Source organism: Leptonotus elevatus, chromosome 16 (assembly GCF_054856555.1).
Source record: "Leptonotus elevatus isolate MCC_2025b chromosome 16, RoL_Lele_1.0, whole genome shotgun sequence".
NCBI classification, from domain to species: domain Eukaryota; kingdom Metazoa; phylum Chordata; class Actinopteri; order Syngnathiformes; family Syngnathidae; genus Leptonotus; species Leptonotus elevatus.
In genome coordinates, this window is record NC_141254.1 from 9,432,886 (window position 1) to 9,455,090 (window position 22,205).

At 40.8% G+C, this 22,205-nt stretch overlaps 2 protein-coding genes across 4 annotated transcripts; both read left to right on the plus strand.

Moving 5' to 3' along the window:
* The first annotated feature begins 145 nt into the window (after positions 1–145).
* Positions 146–12,629, plus strand: lcp2a (lymphocyte cytosolic protein 2a). 3 transcript variants are annotated; one of them, XM_086099148.1, is made up of 32 exons: positions 146–583; positions 804–866; positions 1,061–1,107; positions 1,176–1,247; positions 2,004–2,032; positions 2,609–2,643; positions 2,721–2,886; positions 2,975–3,069; positions 4,089–4,146; positions 4,299–4,364; positions 4,540–4,559; positions 5,366–5,385; positions 5,460–5,564; positions 5,658–5,676; positions 5,798–5,841; positions 5,927–5,970; positions 6,054–6,088; positions 6,168–6,360; positions 7,266–7,351; positions 7,452–7,518; positions 7,617–7,682; positions 7,756–7,775; positions 9,257–9,276; positions 9,437–9,556; positions 9,634–9,652; positions 9,721–9,736; positions 9,825–9,858; positions 10,068–10,117; positions 10,436–10,503; positions 10,631–10,705; positions 10,860–11,009; positions 11,110–12,629. In XM_086099148.1, the coding sequence occupies exons 1-32, from the start codon at positions 506–508 to the stop codon at positions 11,281–11,283; spliced, it is 2,154 nt and encodes a 717-aa protein (XP_085955274.1). In that variant the 5' UTR covers positions 146–505; the 3' UTR covers positions 11,284–12,629. The 3 variants fall into 3 exon arrangements, with proteins under 3 accessions (XP_085955274.1, XP_085955275.1, XP_085955276.1); XM_086099149.1 differs by having other exon boundaries at positions 2,975–3,066; XM_086099150.1 differs by lacking the exons at positions 146–583; positions 1,061–1,107.
* Positions 12,441–15,584, plus strand: LOC147160642 (forkhead box protein I3-A-like). The gene is made up of 3 exons (XM_086057592.1): positions 12,441–12,543; positions 13,715–14,181; positions 15,001–15,584. The coding sequence occupies exons 2-3, from the start codon at positions 13,722–13,724 to the stop codon at positions 15,582–15,584; spliced, it is 1,044 nt and encodes a 347-aa protein (XP_085913718.1). The 5' UTR covers positions 12,441–12,543; positions 13,715–13,721.
* The last annotated feature ends 6,621 nt before the right edge of the window (positions 15,585–22,205 follow it).

Consider the following 22,205-nt stretch of genomic DNA (forward strand, 5'->3'; position numbering starts at 1 on the left):
TAATATCTAACGGGGAATCTGCAGGCAAAGAAGTAAAAGTTCCTGAAACTTAAAGCTAAATAAATCTGCCTTGTGATGGGTCTGGGCCGCTGACTCAGTGCCGTCAGTCACACGCCAGCTCTTCTGCTTTGCGGTGAAGAGACTTGAGGGGGAGGAGGAGGACGATGCTGCCTTCGTCTTCCCGCGTCCTCCCCTCTGCACAGTCACTTCCTCTGCGGTTAAGAAAGAAAGAGCAAGTGCAAGCGACATTGACAAACACACCAAGTGAAGGAGGCAGGAAGAAAGAAGGTAGCCATCTTGGTTGCACTTTCAAATGTCGACCTAGGCCAAAACGTCAGAACGATTTTCACAGATTTTTCAGTTAGGAAGCCGACCACTGGATGAGACCGATTTTAATTTGTTGCTGAGGGTGCGACCTAAAAGAGGAACCACGGCAGCTTGATTCTGAGGCCCTTCCAGAATAACTTACTGGGAAGTCTTGAGCGGCGAGGAGGAAGCACGCAGGATGAATTGCGGCCGAGTGCCATCCCGGTCGAAGGTCATGGAGTGGAGCCCTCAGCAGCTGGCCGACTACCTGAGGAAGGTCAGACTTGCTTTGGAACTCGTCCTAATGTCAATACCACGAAAGAATTGCAATGAACGATCAATCGTTGCCTTCATCATTTCTCGGTTGGCTGGAGCTGTCATTCATTTGACTTTGGAGTCAGCCAGCCGGTCAATTCTCCTTGACCTGTTGATGTATTCCACAAAGGTTACGAAACGGTGACATGGCGTTTAGGAGATTTGCCTCATGTGTGTTGCAGATGAATCTGTCCGACTGTGATCGAACTGTGTTGAAGAACTCCATAAACGGAAAGCGATTTGTGGTAAGGTTGGGCAGATCCAAAAACCTTGACAGTTTCATGTGTACGTTACTACTTCTTAATTTGTTAGAAAAGTAATTTTACTCATCTTAAACTGCCTGTGACTATTCGTGATGCATTCAAGGGCAGCTGGGAAAAATCTGTTACAAAGGAATTGAATTGGTTGAAGCGTACGTGATGTTATTTTCTATTTGCAGAACCTGAGTGAGAATGACCTGCAGAAATTCCCTAAACTTCATACACCGTAAGCCCCCCCCAAGTATTACTTGTAAAATGAAGGAAAATTTATTTTGTGTTTGTGTGTCCTCACAGGATTATTTCCAAGCTGAGTGCTGACATCAGTAAGAAGGAAGAACCACGAGCCCTAACCCTGTTTGGTAAAAAGTGAGTTCCTATTTTGTAAAAGTGAAAATAAATGTATCCTCATATGATTAAGACACAACGTTGTCTATACAACTTTAAATGTTGTCTTATGAAAGTAGGATAGCTTTATGCTAACGTATAATGAAAAGCAGCACAGACAGGCTGCAGAAACTAGCATCAATATTACACCTTTAAACAACTTAGAAAACACACCAAATAAGATTTTTGCAGCTAAGTTTTCTTCTGCGTTTCATCATTCAATCTACATATAGTATTTATTTTACTCCCCCTGATGTTCAACACACACACACAATATTTTTTACTATCTTTGTGGGGCCATCTCATTGACATAATGCATTTCCTCCCCCCTTCCCCTAACCCCAACCATCAAAAATGATTGCCTACCCCTACCCCTATTCCTTACCCTAACCTCAACCATAACCCAATTGAAACCTAAACTCTAAAACCAAGTCTTGATCCTCAAAAAGAGGTCTAAACTTGGGGGGCCCCAGCAGAATGGCCCCACATGGACGGGTGGGCCCCACAACTCTGTGAAATCCCGAAATGTTGGCCCCACTATGTCTCAAAAACAAGACCACACACACACACATTGACTGGAATGAGCAGCACAATAATATATATTTTTTTTATCATGATACACAAAATGTATTTTTTTTTACATTGTGCGAAATTATTTTTTTACTGTGTTGTTTTGTTGACAAATATTGCTTTGGCAAATAATGCTAATTAACTGCATGTTCTTTTTCAACATCACAGAACCATGACACCTAAATTTCATGAGCCAGGTAAAACTTTTAAACTTGTAACTAGAACTATTGTGTTGTAATCGCTATACCGCTTATAGCCACTAGGGGGCATCGTTTCACTGTGCAATGGAACCAATTAAAAATAAAGCAGAATCAGAATTTAGAATCATTTTTTTGTCTCAACAAGAAGCACTTTTAATAGTGACTCCAAAAGTTCTTGAAAATGTTTCTAGAATTAGAAATTGGGTGTATGGGGAAATTTTTACTTTTTAATAGTCCAATGCTTGTAGTTCCAGTACTGTGTTAATTTTCACTAGATGTGTATTGTTTAATTTAAGTGTAAAAAAAACCCAATTGGGACGATTACAAATATATATGCTTTCGTACTTATATAATGTATTATATGGTAATTATAACCTTATATCATCTTTAGTTTTTCTGCAAGTAATATTGTATTACTACAGAAAGTGGCACGAGGCAGATCATTTCCTATTTGTGCGTGTGTATGTTTTAGATGACCTCGCCAAGTAAGGCGTATTCCTCCTGGAATTCTCCAATTTTTTTACATGTTGGTGACTTGTTATTTGTTAACAAGATATCTTCTACCTTTGACAGCTCGTGATGTTACAGTTCCGGGTGACAATTATTCTGTAAGTTGACAAGAAGTTGATCCATCCATCCCGGGCTGATCTTTCAACGACTTAATTGCCGCCATGTTGTGTCTCAGGACGACGATGATGACGTCAATGATTACGAGAGTCCCAACAGCGGCGGCGAGGACAGCAGCCAGAGCGACTACGAGAAACCCAACGACGACACGGACGTCACCGAGGCTGAGCATTACGAACTTCCCCCCTCGGAACCTTTGGAGGACTTGGCGCAGAAGTTATATTGTATATTATATTGTTATATCTTTTCAATCTGTTACCATGGCGACCAGCCTTACTTTGACTTGAATGTGTCTTTTGTGTGGCCCTGCAGATGGCAAGGATAATCGTGCGTCATCCAAAGGTGCCCCGCCTGCTGTGTGCCCCCGCGCACCCCCTGCATCACGTCCGGCGATGTCGCCTCTGGTAGTGAGTCTTCAATATTTGAACTTCAATATCACCATAAAGCGCCTTTGAGAATTCCCCATTTTCTCTTCCAAAAGTTCCGATTTTTCGATGAATTCATATTTAATTTATGAAGTAGATACATGCTGTTGGAAATGCATATTGATCAAACAAAATGTTGCTGACAGAGTGGACAATGACAGGGTGGACATTTTTGGCTAATGGTAGCATTTTATGAGCAAGCTGACTGTTTATTGTTTACCAAATACATTTAGAGTTTCTGAAAGGGATCAATATTTCACTATGATAAAGTGGACATGTAAAGCTTGACAACATCAAACTATACCACTCCATTGAAGAAACACAAAATGCTGGTCGCAATGTCACTGAAAAGCGTCAGAGTCAGAGGGTTTCTTAATGGGGCGCTTACCCCAAAATGACAGGGTGGACAGCAATTTCAGGGACACATGCAAAATCTTGAATATGATCATGAAAGTAGGATACACATGATACAAATGAGTCACTTGATCAAATAACACGTTGTGGTTAAAACCGTGTAAAAAAAAAAATGCTATGTTCAATCACTTGCTGAAGGGTGGACAATGACAGGGTGGACACACTTTAGTTGGCAGAGCAGTGTGTGGGATATGCAAAAATCATGTATATAAATATATAAAATAATGGAAACACGCCATAATGACAGGGTGGACAGTCATTTCCGGGCCATATGCGAAATGTTCCAAATGACTAGAAATTAAATATTTGATCAAAAAACTTGTTGTAGATGGTAAAACATTGTACAAAAAATGTTGATATAATATCATTTAACCATTAACTGACAGGGTGGACAATTACAGCTGCACTTATTGACTACATTTTAATGATGGTTGAATGATTGGGATGATTACAGCAAAGGCACTTTTTTTTGTGATATTGACCCATCTAGTTGAAATCTCAAAACTGTAAGTTGCTAAGAATAATTGATGACTGATCTTGTGAAAATCTAAATCAGTGACAGATTTTGATTACTGTTGTTTGTGCAGCCAGTTGAGCCCAGTCGAGATCACTCCCCTCACTCTTCTAGACGAGCATCATTGAAGTGTGAGTAAAAAAACAAACAAACAAACAAAATCCTGACCTTTCCAGATATTAGAAATAGAACGTTCAAGTCATGTGACAAGTTTTGCTTTGCAGTGATTGGTCAGCCTCAATGTCTCATTATTGCATCATGCTGTGATTTATATATTTTTTAGTGCTTCCGGGACCGCCGAAGATCTTCCGACGCAACAAGCCGGGCCACAATTCATCTCCCATTCGAGGTAAACCCCAACGTAGCGCCATTTCGCTACCTTCAAAGGCCAGGGTCCTTCCCGACTGTACTGGAAAACTCAAAAATGTGCTTAATTAATCAAATGAAATGCTTTGAGCTCTTGCAGTCATCATAATGAAGCTAAAACTAAAGCAAATTTAAGAGATTTTGTTTTGTTTTCGCAGGTGCTAATGTACCAGAGAAGGTGAGTGTTCATATTCTTGAACGAAGTTCAACACAATAAAATTACTTGTTTCTATTAACTTGGTCCATTTATTTATTTATATATATATATATATATATATAATTTTTTTAAATTTTTTTAAGGGTGTCAGGCGATTACATTTTTTAATCGTAATTTCATAATTAATCGCATGACTTCAATAGATATTAACTCACGATTAATTGCAAATTTGATATGTTCTAAATGTACAATAAAACGTACAATATTTTTCCCCCTAAAGTTTTCATAATAATAATACAAAAGTGTGTGTGTGTGTGTGGGGGGGTAGAAATATGGCTGCCTCTTTTAGTTATTGACACAGTAATTTCATTATTAATTAGTTAAAATTAAAAAGATGTACTGTAAAACACAAGTGTGATATTGATTTGTGTTGAGGTCATTACTCTGCCACTAGATGGCATAATTGCATTTGTAAAACGGTGACAGCTCAGTGCATTTTTCTTTTCATATTAAGAGCTAATCTTTAACATAAAGTAACTTGTGAAATTCTGCACATTTTTAAAATTGTAACAAATATATGCATTTTTATTAAATGTATTACTGCTAAATGCTGACGTGGACGTGCGACTGGAATTCCCCCAGTACAGGCTTTCCAAGTAAGGGGCGGTCATTAATCGCAAATTTAGAAAATTAGTGACGTCAAAATTAGCGCACTAATTATGACTCCCTTAGTGCGAACCTATTGCTTTTTATATCTACAGCTTAACGAATGAACGGCTTAATTTTTATTTTATTTTTATATATTTTATTATATTTTTGTGTTACAGCCGGTCCTACCCTCTCGAAGGTAAGCACATGCATAAACACAAACGCTGTGTTTTTTTTCATAGATGTCGAACATTTTCTTGGGTTCGTGTTCAGGCTTCAAGTGGACGTCCCGGATTGTGTCGCCAGGTCCAAACCTCCTTCCTCCTCGGCCTCCATCGGCAGGAGCACCTCATCCGTCAAGCCTCCTCCTCCCAGCAGGTTGGTCGGTCTGTCGGACGGCTTCTTTTCACTCATAATCAGTCATTAGTTTGGATGAGAATCTCATCATTTTGGTGTGATTTGTTGTTACAGGATTGATGGTATTAGGGAGGTAAGTTTCATTTTGACGCGGGTTTTATTATCTACGCAATCCAAGCATCTCATTCGTGTTATTTTCTCCTTCCGACATACACACAATGACAAACTCAACACATTCCCCCCTCTTCCATAAGACTCTGCCCCCCCGCCCGACACCCCCGAGCCGCCATGGGGACAGGTAGAAAGTCCAAATATGCTAATAAAGGTTCCGCTTTTCAGTGTGAAAGGAATTCATGCATTCTGTTTTTGATGTTATTTGATAGTTTGCCTCCTGGTGCTGGATCACTTCCTTTCAGTTTCCCCTCTGGTGAGAATATTTTGAAAAGAAGGAATGAAATAATAATGATGATGATGATGATGATGATGATGATGATGATAATTCTCCAACAGCTCCTGATAATGAAGGCTGGGACGATGATGAGTTTGTGAGTGCAAGAAATCTTCGGTTAGACCACCTTTACCTGAAAACTAACACCAAGGACATGCTTCAAAACAACTCCTCAGGATGACGAAGATACTGGTTACGAGAATCCGATCAGCGGCGGCGAGGACAGCGGCAGGAGCGCCGACGATGATGACGCAGCTAACGACGACACGGACTGGGCCGACAATTACGAGCCGCCTCCCACCGAACCTTCGGAGGAGCTGACTCACAAGCTCTTCCCTGCCCGGCCCTGCGCTGAAGACGACTACGTTGGTAGGATGCCCAACGGATTTGTTCCGTCTTTACATGAAATGACAAAATATCTGCGTTAAGGGCTCTGCATTGAAATATTGTTTGTGGTTCGGCATTCACATAATCAACTATCGTGGATTTTTTTTATTAGTTATTTGCTGAAAATTCCATGCCCAAATATTACTTTGCTGTCATATTTTCCTCTTTTTTTTAAACTCATTTACTGCCATAAATTCATTTTTTCATTCATTAAAAATGAAAGGCAAGAGGCGATTAAAAAAACAAAAACAATTATTAATTGCATGACTTCACTAGTTAACTCGCGATTAACCACAAATTTCATATCTGTTCTAAATGTACAATTAAAAAAATCTAGGTTTTATACAATTGTTAACAAAAGTGGATTTTTTTTTTAACTAATAGAAATAATTAAAATGAACTTTTGACGTTTATAGCAGTCAATGGCAGTGAATGAGTTAAAGAACAAAACTAGAACTTTACGGCTTATGTGCTAATGAACTATGTGGAAGGAAGTTGAGTAGTTTATTTTAACAAAAGTTGTGCTTTGCTGCCATCTTGTGGCATTTTGTTGTCATTTCATATTTCTTATACTATATTTGGCATTCGCAAATTAAAAAAATGTGTTCACCCATTCACTATTTTTGTACTCAGGCAAAAAGGATGCACAAATAAAAGTAGTGCTTTGACATTATCTTTTAGAATCTTCCATTTGCAAATAGCGTGGAACACTTATACCAAATTAGCAGTACCGATTTATGGCATGTACAGGCGGGAATATGCCCCAAATTCATAAAAAAAAAAATTCTAACACTGGCCTCAAAGTTTCCATGGTAACCCTTCTTGTGGCTTAATTTTCAACATGTCCGTAAAGTGAATGTGTGATTTCTGTATCCACCCACCCTCAGATCAAGTGTCGCCCAGAGGTCCACCACCAGCAGTCAGCCTGCGCCCACCCGTCTCTCCGCTTCCTCCACTGTCACCACCCCGTTTGGTGAGACTCCAACCTGTGAACGGAAACATATTCATGACAGCTTGTTTGATTTTGTGTCACGCTTAATGACATTTGACAATATCATGAACGCATTTTGTAGCCGGGTGAGTCGTTGCCCGGTCGTGACCACACGCCGCACTCTGCCAGACAACCGCCACCAGGCAAATGTGAGCCATTACTGTTGAGGAGTATCGTGAATCATTTGATTCAATTGATCAGGATCCCATCAATTTCATTGATATTCCAATTCACCAATCGTGTGTAGTGCTTCCGGGGCCCCCTCAGATCTTCCGTGGCAACAAACCAGGCCGAAACTCGTCTCCCATTCGAGGTATTTTGTTGCCACATAACATATTTATCGCCGAGGTTAACATTTTACCCATTTGTTTTTCTTCTGTTTAAAGGTCCCAACACAGAAGAGAAGGTGGGTATTTTATAAATATATATATATATAATATATATATATAATTTTATTATTATTATAGTAATTACATTAAGTCATTTTGAAAACTGTTAACCATTCTTAGGGCACCTTTTGGGGGGGGGGGGGGGGGACAAAACACTATCCAGAAAATACTTATTTTTTTACCCAACTCATTCACTGCCATTGACGGCTATAGACTTTTAAACTATTTCTATTAGTTTAACATTTTTTTCCACTTTTGTTAACAAGAGTATGAAAACCTAGGGGGGAAAAATATTGTACATTTAGACCAGATATCAAATTTGTGATTAATCGTGCGTTAACTATTGAAGTCATGTGATTAATTACAATTAATTAGTTTAGTTTTAGTTTTAATTGTAATTAATCGCATGACTTCAATAGTTAACTCATGATTAATCAATATCTGTTCTAAATGTACAATAAAAACGTTTTTCTAGGTTTTCATACTCTTGTTAAAAAAGTGGAAAAAATGTTAAACTAATAGAAATAGTTATAATGAATTTTTGACGTCTAAAGCCATCAATGGCAGTGAATGAGTTAATGTGTATGTAAAGAATAACGCAGCTTTTGCCAGTTTTTTTCTTTTCTTTCTTTCTTCAATGGACATAGTGCTGCTCCTTCTGGTATTGGTAGTGGCCTTTGCGGCCACCTGGGGGCAGTATAAGCACATGTAGACACACATTAAGAGCTCCAGTCAACTTTTTGATTTGAACTACTGAAATAAATCAACTTTTCGACCATATTACATTCACTTATAAGATGCGTATGTGTATCGGCCTAGATAGCCCAATCCAACGTCGGACAGCGTTGGGCCGACAGCATGCGCCGTCTGATCAGTGTATACTGTCGTACAGTCGAACCGAGTTGGAATACGTCGGGGAGGGGGCGTTTTCAGCTAACTCGACATGTTGAATCGGCATCGGGGCATTTAATCACTGTGATTGGCTGCTCGCTAGCGAATCAGCGCACGGAGCAAGAAAAGAAAGTGACGAACACGGATAAACGGTACTAATAGAAAGCCTGGGCAATTTGCGCATCGTCACCCTGCTGTACCCTCCGCATTTGAACGTACAATGTTTGTCTGGACAGAAGATCGGGAAGATGACTTTGTCTCTTTGGTTCAAGAGACACTGGCATGATATGATATTACCGTTTAAGGGTATGCCGACAAAGGTATGAAAGCCAAACTTTAGGAATAATGACTACCGCCGCCGATGGTATGGAGGGGAATTACTATTACTACTGAATGTATGTAATAGTCGGGGTCAGTGCGGTATTTACGTCATTTTTCTACGCGACGTGTCTGGGCCCATTTGGCCGACGTCGGATTGGTGTATCTAGGCCTTACCAGCATGTCCTTATATAATTAAAGATAATTACACTAAAATGACAGTTTGGAAGTTTCAATGTTATTCTCTTTTTTTTCCCTCATCCTCTAATGTCATTTTTGTATGTTACAGCCATCTGCACACTCTCGAAGGTAGTAACACACCCACACGCACGTTTGTCCTCATAACTTTGTAAAAACAGGAAGTCAACATGACTCTGTTGACTGTGAGCATGTGATAAGAGTTCAGCCAGAATGGAGATCCTGTTGTTGGAAAGTGGCTTAATTTGTTTATGAGCGCGTTTGTCTTCAGGCCACAGGTGGACATCCCGGATCCCCCCGGTAGGTCTAAGCCTCTTGGGCCCCCTCCTGGTGGTTCTTCGACCTCCATCGGCATGAGCAACTCTTCCGTCAGGCCGCCTCCTGCCAGCAGGTGGCCTAACCTCATTTCACTCATAATTAATTCATCATTGAATGACAATCAAATGATTTCTTGGTTTGGTGTTACAGGTTTAACGGAATGAGGGAGGTAAGTTTGATTTTGATTGAAAAAATATGATCTCTAGACTTAAAATATTTTATCTTTTCTCCTTTCAGCAAACACAGAGTGATGGTGAGAATTATTCACTTTTATTCAATCCAATCATGATTGATGATATATATAAAAATAAAAACACTGAAAATGTTTATATTCTTTCCAGCACGCCTGCCACCCCCTGGTCGCCATGGAAACAGGTAGAAAGTCACTTATGGATATGAAAAGGCCCCCCCCCCCCTCCAAGTGAATGCAATACGCTTCCGTAGAAATGATTTATCTTGGACTAAAAAAAAATTATTATATTAAAAAAACCTAGCAATTGATTAGGGGTGTGTAGACTTTTTTTATATCCACTATATAACAATTTCATACGTTATTCAACAAAGTTGTTGTTTTTTTTGCTAAGTTTGCCTGCTGGTGCCACTTCTGTTGGGTCTCTCAACGTTTATCCTGCAGGTAAGTAAATAAAATAAAATAAAAACAGTTTGCATGTTTGCTGATAAGGCCACTAGGGGGCAGCCTTCACCAGGATGACATTTGACGAGTTAAAAAAAAAACATAAGGGAGTCTTCTGCTGTACACTAGTTTGCTCAAAGAACGCTCAGCTAGCTTGCTATGACCTGGACATCTTTTTTTTTTTTACAAATATTTACTGTAATTCATAATTTACTATTGCGTTCACCTCAGTCGATGATTTAAACGGCGCGTTTCGACTTGCGACAAAATGTCCTCTTTGGGTGAATGTGTGTGTGTATGCGCGTGTATCCTATGCAGATAACAGGAGCAACTTTGCTGGACCGGACCGCTTTCATCCTCCACCACAAAAAGCTCCACCCAAACAGGTTGCGCTTGCCTTGATATCACAGTTCTCGTATAACAACGATCTATTTAAAATCCATTTTTGTAATGACATGCAATTATTCAATCAATCACATTAAAGAAAGAAACTGTGCGTTCATGTGTGTATAGGGAATGGACCCTCGCTGGTATGTTGGTAAAGTAACTCGGGGTCAAGCTGAGGGGTACTTGAAACAAGTCAGCAAGGTAACACACACACACACACACACACACACACTGCTCTCTATATAATGCATTTGTTTACATGTATTTTTCATACTGCCCATAAACAAAACTTGAACCAAAAACGGGTTTATTGTCCATGCTTGAGCCCATCACGCGTGTTTGCGCGCATGTGCAGGACGGCGCGTACCTGGTGCGGGACAGCTCCCACCAAAAGTCCAACCAGCCGTACACACTGATGGTCCTCCACCACAAAAAAGTATTCAATATCCAGATCCGCCATGAGGACAAGCAATTCCAACTCGGAACTGGACTCAAGGCCCAGGAGGTAAACCCAATCTCACATTTGATAACATATTTACTTCCCTGTCATGAATTCAAGTGCCACCTGTTTGTGTGTTTGTGTGTGTGTGTGTGTGTGTGTGTAGTCCTTCTCATCAGTGTGCGACATGATCAACTATCACTCCCAGTGTCATCTGCTCCTCATCGACGCCAAGAAGCGCTGCCCGGGCCAGCAGAACCAGTGTCTGCTGTCAGAACCGGCCGGGATTTACATGACTGGACCGCAGGGATCCCAAATGGGGTCTTACAAAACAGTTTAGACTCATTCTGGTTTCAACTGCTTCAATTGATGTTCATGTAGGTTTTTGGTCGCTTTTTGTCATCCAAGCGCTCAAGAGTCAATATTGCACAGTGGCGCCTTGCGATACGAGTGACTCGACTTGTATGTGAAATTACAGCTTCCACAATGGGAAACTCAATAGGAACATGGGCTAATAATTAGCATCTATGTGGCGGTTGTGACCTTCCATCCATGGTTATTTGATATTTTTTTAATTCTATTTTATTACGGTACTACTATATTTTTCTTTTTTATATAAAGTAGACAGTTTTTACTTGTCGCAAAGACATTTCAATATTCAAACAAATTTTCACCATCTGCGAAGATCATGTGAAACCTTGCTACATTATAGAGGAAGCACTTCATTTATAGATTTAAATTTCCACAAAAATGATGCTGACACTGGGAATTCCCTATACTTTTTATTAATAAGTAAATAAGAAATGATGGTGACATTTTGGAAAACTACAGTAGAAAATTTTAGCAAACTATTGGTTAGTTTTTAATTTAGTTTAACACATATGCTGATGACACTGGAAGCTCCCTGCAATTTATATGATCATTTTTAAACAAAGCTGACAATTCTTTATTTGCTTCAAATTAAAAGAAAACGTTTTTTGTTTTAAGCCTGCATTTTCTCTTTTACTGCAGATGAATATCGGCTTGAAATATCGGTTATCGGTCTCCGTGACTACTAATAATTGGCATCAGTGTCGGCCTTGAAAACAACCATATCGGTCAATCACTAATTTCAATGGGGAGAGATGATTTGAGATACGAGTGACTTTAGTCACAAGTATGGTCACTTCAACTCATATCTCAAGGCACCACTGTATAATGAAGTGAGCTTTTAGTTTTACAATGATATATTATTATTAGTAGTCGTAGTGGTGCAGGAGGATATTCATGTTTTTGTTTTTTTCCTTATGGTCTACTGGTTACTAAGAAATGTCACTCTCTTATAAACAAACGCACGCACACACATGGTTGGGACCCGTATAATCCCAGTCATCAGTTAGAGCTCAGCCCGTTTTGTTTTGTCTGCGCCGGCTGCCGATTCCACGCTGTCGCCAACTGACGCACGGGCGCACGTCACTGGTTCTTCAGGGTCCCCGAAAACGAGCGCCAGACAGCAGTGTCGCAGGTGTGAATATGAACTGATAACGAAGGCCAAGCGTCACTTTTGTCTGCAAGATTGCAGTCCAGCAGCGGTCACGCGTCGGCGCTCACAGATTGAGGGGTTAGTCCAAAATGCTGTTCTCATATCAAGATCAGAATGTGCAATGTTCAGCTTGATTATAAACACTGTATTTGTTTATCTTGTCATTCTTGTGTGACACTGGATTTGTCCGTTTGCAATCATCTGCATAAGAACGCTCATTGACATATTACGCGTGTCCTCACGCCGGTCAGGGTAAATCAAACCTGAGACTGTTTGGTCACAGGCCACATTCCTGTAGCCGCTTTTGCCACTGCCTCTTTAAGCATAGGGGTGTCCAAACTACAGCCCGAGGGCCGTTTGCCGCTCGGCCTCTCATGTTCGGCAGCCCGCACATATTAAAAAGAGTGATGAAAAGTGAGGGTGTCAAAAAATAGGTGCCACTACAACTTCTAAATTTGTTTATATACTGTACATCTTTTCTAAATATACAATAATACAAATAAACTATTTACGACTAAAATAACAATTACTCTTCAAAACACTGTGGTGAATAAATATAATTAAATTTTAGTAGCAAAAATAGATTTTTGATCCTCACATAAAGTTTTTTTTTTTTTAAAGGGTCCGGGTTCTAGAGTGATACAGGGCCGTCCGTGGACCACCCCAAAATATTTTTTAAAAATCCTTTACTATTTGCCTTACCACATTTAACAGAAAGCTGCCTTGCAACAGTTGATCAAATTCACTAGAATATATAAACAATAATAAACACGCTAAAATCAATGTCTAACAAAAATCAAAACAACCTTCCATTATTCTGTATGTGGTCCTCCCCCCAAAAAAATCCTACAGCAAAAAATGTGAAATACCAAAAAGTAAGTTAACAGTTACATTGTGTAAACTACTTAGTAGCGTTGTCATACATTGATGAGAAAGATGAAAAATAGTACATCCTCATTAAATAATATATTAATGTCAGGGGATTTGAAGTGTTTGAAAAAAAATCTGGGATGAGCAACTGAGTAACGACTGAAACCGTAAAAAGAGATTCAATCAGTCATTGTCATCTGCCCCAGGGCAGGAATTCAAGATGCCCTTACTCAAAACAACCACTGTGTGTGTGTGTGTGTGTGTGTGTGTGTGTATGTGTGTGCGTGTCCTAGCAGCCAATCAGCTTGCATGTGGGCGGGGCATCTGAGTATAAGTGCAGGTGTAAAGAGCTTGTAGCCAGGTGTCGTGTGTTCAACAGCATCATCATGGCGTCCTTCGTGCCGCTTTGCCATCTCCCCCGGGAGGAGCTTCCGTCTCTGGCCGTGGATCTCTGCGACTTCAGCCTCTACAGCCCCCCACCGCCACCCGAGCCCATCCACTCCTCACCGCCGTGCCACTGGCCAGACCTCCGCCCCTTCCCCGGGCCCGGCGGAGAACAGCACCAGATCTACAACCTCCAGGGTCCGTTCCTCCCTGGTGGGCCCTGGTACTCGCCGGAGGGCATGCTGGGTCTGGCCCGCCCGCCGTACTCCTACTCGGCCCTCATCGCCATGGCCATCCAGAGCGCGCCTTCGCAGCGGCTGACGCTACGCCAGATCTACCAGTACGTCTCACAGCACTTCCCCTTCTACAGTCGCAACAAGGCCGGCTGGCAGAACTCCATCCGCCACAACCTGTCGCTCAACGACTGCTTCCGAAAGGTTCCGCGGGAGGAGAACAATCCAGGTGAGTTCCCTACTCGAGGTCACGCCATCTTGAGTCTCTCTGAACTAGAGTTACCAAAGGGTGGAGAGCTTCCGCTACACTCCCGTAGCGCAAATTCATCACAGAAGATGTCTCAAAGCACATGAGAGGTAAAAACCTCGAAGACAATCTGTCTTGGTCCGGTATGGTTGATTTGAAGAGACAGTGAGGCCAGAGAGAAGATACCAGAGGTGGCAAATCCAGGTCTCGAAGGCAAAAAAAACCTGCCACAGCTTGGCTTTAACCGCAAGTTCTTCTACTCAAATGGTAGGTAAAAGAGTTCTGGGACTCGTTTACCTGCTGGTTAAGCGGAAGCACCAACAGGCACAAAATTAGCCATAGCAGTAACAGAAATAGTAACGGTAGTAATGGCTCAGGTGATCGATCCTGATCCTGAGAGAGAGGTCCTGATCCTGTGGCCATACCGAAAAGTCCTCCAGTAAGATACTGAATCCCCAGTTGCTCCTGATCCGTACTTTAATGAAGAAACACCGTCAAATAATTTCCAATAACGCTTAGAAGTGAAACCTTTCACCCAGTAGTCCCATGGTGACAGCCACGACAACGATACTGGTCACCAACACCAGCAGAAAAATGTGAAGGTCCAATTGTTCCACCTCCCGAATTGCACATTTTAGGACCGGTTTTCCTCTCTGAGGGCGCTTGTGAAGGTACAAAATCTGGTAAAATGAGTCTTCCCACAACTACAGTATATTGCAGTTCCCTATCAAGATCCAACCCCATTTGGCAAATTCCAACTGTTTGCAACCTCACTCTTAACTTCCATCTTTCATGTTTCAGGTAAAGGAAACTTCTGGACTCTGGACCCAAACTGTGACAAGATGTTCGACAACGGCAACTTCTGCCGCAAAAGGAAGAGGAAAACCGACGGCGTGACCTCCACCAAGAAACGTCGCAACTCTTCGTCCGACTCCTCGTCTGAGCCCAGCCCCAAATGTCCCAGCATGCATTGCAGTCCAGAGTTTTCTGCCCCGTCAGACCTGCATATCTCGTCTCAGCCTTCCGTGTACATGCAGGTCCCAGATGAGTCCTCCCTGCTTCCTCCTCTTCCTCCACAGGGGTTTGTCTACTCGCCAGGAGCCGTGGTGCCTCAGTGGGACACCTGTAGCACTTCTCCTCCTCCTCCTCATCATCATCATCATCATCATGCCGTGTTCTTCCCCTCTTCTCCGGCCAACCCTCCACATTTCTCCTCGTCCTCGCTCTACGCTGACCTGGAGACCAGGTGCGCTCCTCTGCTGGAGTTCCAGGAGGAGCAGCCAGCGGAGTTGGACTCCTTCCAGGCTCACCTGCTGGGGAGCCTGATGGAGGAGCTGCCCCTCGACTCGCTGGTCCTCCAGCAGACTCTGACGTCTATCTCATGATTTGAAATGTCTGCCGCTGTGTCAATAGCTGTATTTATGACTGTTTTTAATGTATTTGTAATTTAAGATGTCATATGGAAGTTTGTTTGGAATTAAAAAAAATTGTATACAAATGAATTGTGTTCTTCAGTTTTATGTATGCAAATAGAAGAAAACACACTAGAACTAGTTTATAATTAACATTACAGTGACAACAGGAACACATTTTTCGGTTACATCATCGATTTTTCTGCATAATAATAAGTAATCCGCCTAAAAACATAGTTGCCTCAGCCTTATTTCAAAGTTTTCAGAATTTTTTTTTACCAAGCACATTGGTATTTTTATATCGATTTGATAACATTGTGTTAAAAATGACTTTTTATGCCATCAGGCTAACGACATCCAATTTTCTAGCCGGAAATTCTTGATATAATGCGGAATGCTATCAGGCTAAATATATGTAATTTTCCATCTAGAGATTCCTGATATATCGTGGAATAATGACACTCGCTTTCACTTTGTCACTAAGTGGGAATTGAGGCTGATAGTTATCTTTGCAGTTTGTAATTTTTTTTTTTTTTTAGAGAACTGCTTGATGCATTTTGATTGGAGTAATCAAAAAAATGTAGGCATTTTTTTTGAGAACACAATGTACGTAATGTGTACATATTTCAAACCTCTCCTCTGAGTTTGATTATTCTGCTACATTTTTATGACCACCGAGTGATTCTGATGACGACACTAAAGGCGCTTTATCGTAATATTGACCATAACTGGGTAAGCTCCAATTCTGTGCGACCCTGAACAGGATACGCGTAACAGAAAATGGATGAATGGAAACATTACAATAAAGTACAACGGTTAAATGAGTTGATGGATAAATTAAATAAACTGAGCCTAACTGAATAAACTGCTAGCTGGGCCCAAAATTGGTTTAGAACCCCATTATCAGTTTGAACACCATCTCGTCTTTACACCAACAAAGCTCTTTAACATAACATCACATGAATGTGAATGCTCGGAGTGTGACAACACTCACACAATGATGGGGCACGTCATAATCATGATAGTGATAGCAGAGTAATTGATGGGTCCCCGATAGTGCCCTATGAATCCGCATCCCACTTTTGGTGTCGCTCTACGATAGCGCGAGTGTCTCCACGTCATGTGTTTAGTCATCACGTCGTCCATTGATGTGGGTGCGTGCGTAAATAGTCGGCACACGCAGACGAGCTGATAGGATCAGCCGATCAATACGGCAGCGAGACGACGAGTGTTTACAACACAATAGGCAGAGTGTGCCGTCTGTTTAGGGCCCGCATGTGCTCGCTGCGCCTTGGAGGAACCCCCTGAGGTCCGCGTTACCACTCCATTTCACTTTGCCGTGTTATGGTACATTCGATAGTCTTTCACAAGCTAAAGATTTCTGAAAACTTAATAAAAAAAACACACACACAAACAACAGCAACATAATAATTTGTTAGCATACCAACTGTTAGCATTTTAGCTTTTGATCAAGTCTCATGTGAAACAAGTCATGATGTAAAATAGTTATTTCTGTACTCAAGTTGCTATCTTGCTATATGTTAACGTATCTATCCTCATTGTCGACCCTAGGCCATGACGTAAAAGTTTTATGCTCAGGGTGATATTTAGCTATTTGTTAGCATTTTAGCTAGCTTTTGATCAATTCTCATTAGACAATACTCAACTATAGAGCATAATGGAAAATCCTTATGGAGATGTCATATTTTTTTCTCTACTCCGGTTACTATCTTAGCATAGCATGTTAACCTGCAGCCAATCTCAACAGGCTTTTAGCAGATCCTCAATGAAGCACGGGACGTTCCCAAAATAAGATTATTAATCCGAGCAGATTGCTAGCATGCTGGATATTAGCATTCTACCTAATAGCATTGCTTGAGTTCTATTGCATTGGAATTCAGAGCGAAAATAATTCTCAAAACGCCCAACAAATCTGTTACAAATTTGGTTTTACAGGTTAAAAATAGCAACTTCATTTCCAAATAAGGCCTAAAGGTTCCGTTGCCTTTAACAGGCTCTAAACGACAGTTACAGGTACTTAAACTGTTATAAGGTAGCATGTTTGAAATAATGAATTTGTCTGCACATTAAGAGGAATGTGTCAATCAAGCTGCCTGGATTACATCGCTACACTGTTTATGCAAAAACACACACATATGCGTGCACACACACTGACATACATTACCATTTCAATTAAACCCAGCATTTAATTACTTTAGGGAATTGGTACCATAAATCCGGTAATCAAAAATCAATCAATGTGAATAGAAAACGTATAGTTTGGAGTCGATTGTAATTAACATCCTGATGTCAAAATGGAGGATCCCTGCAGGGCAGGTGGAGCATTGCAATGTGTGTGGTCGAGCTGCTAACTGTCGGGCTGATTGCTGGCAGGCTTACATTTGCATAATGTCACACACGTGCATTTGACTTGTTGAGACTTGCAGAAACCTCACACACTAAAACCAACACTATTGGATTAATCCCAATATACATATATATATATATATATTATTTATACTTTAATTTCCCTTCAGTAGCAAACACCAACTTTCTTTTTAGGCTGTTCTTGAAAAAAAAAAATCTATTTGGGGTCCTGATGAGAATTTTCTTGCAGTAAATATGTAACCAGAGTCAATTGGTGATTACACATTATTAACTATATACTATTTATGCTGCTCATAAAAAAAATAAAAATAGAAATACATATGAAAACAAATGAAACTGATGTATTTTCATTTTATAATCAATGTTTTAATTCTTTATTTTTATTTTTTACTTTAGGGACCATAATATGCTGACAGATAAAGCATGTCACAGACATGTCATGATGACACCTGCGAACTGTATTCAATTGTGGTGGGGGAAATGCATAATATATTTTGTGTTAAAGGTCACGCTGGAAGAAAGTGATGGAATCCTGACAGTGTGAGCGTTATTGTTGTCAGGTCGTCATGCTGGTACGGTGACAGCTTCAAGAGCAGCGACCCCCATGTTGCCACTTGACGTGAAACTTCATCCAACCCAACCACTAACCGAACAGACCCCCCCCCCCCCCCCCCCCACCCAGCAAGAGGCGTCTCCACTCGTTCCGTCGAGGGTGCCTCACCTGTAGTTTTCCACTAAGGTAAGACACCTGCTCACTGTCAAAATCACCTGCCAAACAGTTTTACTGAGTCTAAAAGGACTAAATTGACGTTGTTGGGAAGATTGATCCGAGTATTGATATGGCTAGGACAATTCTGAGCTGTATTTACAACCCGAGATTGTCCAAGGAACGCAAGTAGGCCTCCGTGTAAGTTCGGACTTGTCCTGTAGGTGGCAGTGGTGTACCTTGAGGCCAGCCACTCTCCCAGTCTATAAGATGTTTGCATGAGAGCAGTGAAGGTCAGCCAGGAGTTAAATTGGATCCAGTGCTGGGCTGAAAATACCCCCTAAAAGCAGGCAATCTTTGCTAGTTCATCATGTGATGTCACAGCAGTTAAAAAAAACATGAATAACAAACACTTAAAGGGGAAAAGCTAAAAAAGAAGCCCAACACTAGTTTAACTGTTCAACACGAAAGTGAGTGCAAATGTTGATTACAAGACGATGCATGAAAAAGTCCACACTGCTAATCGAACAGGAAGGCAGCCATTTTGGGGGGAAACTGCATTGAAAAGACCCCTTGAAAGTGAGACAAAGGAAGTCCCGTGAGACGACAAGTTTCACAAATCCACATGAATTTTGGTGGCGATGACTATCATTAACAGGATGCATTAAAAAGTCTCAAGCACCCATGTGTGGAATTGTCCATTTTGGTTTGAATCAACCATTTAGGGGCGCTAATTCAACAAAAAGATGCCTGGAAAGTTAAGGGAAAAAATTGGCCCTGGTCACCAGTTTCACCAATTAACACAAAATTTGGTGGACATGTCTATCGTAACAGGACGCATGAAAACGTCTCAAGCACACAAGGCAAAAATCAAACTGGAAGTCCTCCATTTTGGTTTGAAGCAGAACATTTTGGGGAAAATTCCATAAAAAAAAAAGTCCTAGTAAGTGTAAAAAAAAGCCCCCATCACTAGTTTCACCAATTAACATGACAATTTGTGGACATGTCTATCATAAGAGGAGGCACCAAAAAGTCTCAAGGACCCATGTCTGAAGTCGTCCATTTTGGTTTGAATCAGCCATTTTGGGGGGCAAATTCAACAAAAAAAGATGCCTGGAAAGTTAGGGGGGAGGGGGAAATTGGCCCTGGTCACCAGTTTCACCAATTAACATGAAATTTGGTGGACATGTCTATTGTAACAGGACGCATAAAAAAAATCTCAAGCACACATGGCCGAAATCGAACAGGAAGTCCTCCATTTTGGTTTGAAGCAGAACATTTTGGGGAAAATTCCATGAAAAATAGGCCTGGAGAGTAATAAAAAAAAAAATTAAAAAAAAAGAGAGGGTCAAGTCACCAGGCAGTCCTCCATTTTGGTTTGAAGCTAAACCTTTGCAGGAAAATTCCATTTAAAAAAGTCCTAGTGAGTAAAAAAATAAAATAAATCCCCTATCATCAGATTCACTAATTAACACAAAAATTTGTGGACATGTATCTCATAAGAGGCGCCCAAAAGTCTCAAGGACCCATGCCCAAAGAGGGAGTCCTCCTTTTTGAGCCATTATCTTTGCTTCTTCTTTTTTTGTGTGCCTATTCCATGTAATGTTTAAAGCTCATTTCAAGGATTCACCAAAATGTGCGTGAGGCCACAAATCCTTAACTTGTGTGTTTATCACAGGTTGAACAAAGCATAAGTCAAGCCAGTAGCCGCCTTGTTGCAATACTTTGCCCGAATCAAGATAAAGCTCTCCCGAGGCTCTTGTTTAAAAGCAATAATGTCTTCCTGCCAGTTCTTCCTACCTCCTCGATCACAGTTCACACGGAGGCTTCTTGGTGATTTTTATTTTTTTATTTATTTTTTGCTCCCACGGCTGCGTGAGTGGGATCCCTGCAGCGTTCCACAGTTGCGCCACACACTAAACCCACACAGCCAGGATCAGTTGCTTAGGAACAGCATTGTTCATGATGTGTGGGTGCGATCACGTGTGGCCTTTTGTTCATGTCAACTTATGTGTCATGCATACTTGTGTGTGATGATGATCGCATCACAGTGCCTGAGGGTTGATGCTCTGACCTCCGCCCATATACACAACATGATGGATAATCATGCTACGTAAATTCAAGTTTTAACAATAGAAGAAAAAAAATTCTGACATTAAAAATACTGTATATTCTCTTTTGCTGTATATTTCACATGAGCATGTTTAGACGTTAGCCACGTAAAAAAATACCCCAATCAAAAATCACAAAGAATAAATTGCTCAACTCATGCAGACAAACTCACTGCAAAACATTCATTTGCAAGACACACCCCAACCGTCCTTCCCTGCTCACCATACATACCACCACCCGCACTCAACGCTGCAGCAGTTTGTTCGCACTACCTTCTTCTTTTCAAATGCATGACTCAAAATAAGTTAAATTAATTTGTCAAAAAATAAATAAAACAAAATTAAATGGATTTTTGTCATTATGATAAATGCAACCAATGTTTACTATAGAAGTAAATTTGATTCACACACAAAAAATAATGAAAAATAATAATAAAATAGTCGCTAAATATTATGCATGAAGCAAGCAATAAATGAAATGACAGAAAAAATAATTATCAATACAGTGAGCAGCATGGTGATAGTGGTTACCATGTCTGCCTCACAATCACAAAGTTCTGGGTTTGAATCTTGACATTTCCTCTTCTTAAATCAGTCAGATTCATTAAAGACTAAAAGTCAGCTCAAGTCCAATGAGGACCAAATGTGTCCAACGTGACAGTCTGAAGTCCCCCCGAAGTCATTGTTTCCTTTTTTCCACGCAAACTGAAGCTGTTTAATGAGTGCCGGCAAAGCGCAGTGGCGGCGCCTGTGTTTATTGTACTGGAAGTGAGTCGGCTCGCCATGTTGTGTTTGCACTGCGGCTCTGCCAAAGCATATTTATGTGCGTTGCAGCTTTTGAATTTTTAGATGCTGTCCACACTTCACACGCTATCTGATACACTTGACATTGTGAAGAGAAGCAATATCGGGTTGCACTGATTCTTAGCACAGGTGGAGACTGGAGATACTTTATAAAGAGATACAATCATAACAGTTATGGTGTTATGAGTTATTATGTGGCTCCTTCAGGTATGTTTGCCGTGTAATATAAACATACATAATGCAACTAAACGACTTAACAAGCTGCATATATCCCTGTGGGTACAGTTGTTTTGTGTCCAAATATGCGTTACTTAAACGGATATAACTACCGCAACATAAAATGCTAGTTTTGTTAGCCCTTCTATTAGGTTTTGCATTGTGTGCTAGCATTAAGCTAGCAGACTTTTGTAAATGATCTGTTTTGGTTCAAGTGGAAGTCAGGTCAAAATGTGTTTTACAATCATGTTCTATGCATCCGTCGCAGTCTAAATACGCTATGCTGATCTGCATTGCATTTGTAGAATACAAATCAAGCAGCAAAACCCACCCGTTTTTATCCATCTCAGGGGGCAGCCATTTTGCCAC

What these genes read in the sequence shown, in the direction of transcription:
- lcp2a (XM_086099148.1), top strand. Translation starts at nt 506, where the DNA reads ATGAATTGCGGCCGAGTGCCATCCCGGTCGAAGGTCATGGAGTGGAGC. An exon ending in CACTGTCACCACCCCGTTTG is followed by an intron (nt 7,352 to 7,451) that starts GTGAGACTCCAA and finishes CGCATTTTGTAG; the next exon opens with CCGGGTGAGTCGTTGCCCGG. An exon ending in AAACTCGTCTCCCATTCGAG is followed by an intron (nt 7,683 to 7,755) that starts GTATTTTGTTGC and finishes TTCTGTTTAAAG; the next exon opens with GTCCCAACACAGAAGAGAAG.
- LOC147160642 (XM_086057592.1), top strand. Translation starts at nt 13,722, where the DNA reads ATGGCGTCCTTCGTGCCGCTTTGCCATCTCCCCCGGGAGGAGCTTCCG. An exon ending in GCGGGAGGAGAACAATCCAG is followed by an intron (nt 14,182 to 15,000) that starts GTGAGTTCCCTA and finishes TTCATGTTTCAG; the next exon opens with GTAAAGGAAACTTCTGGACT.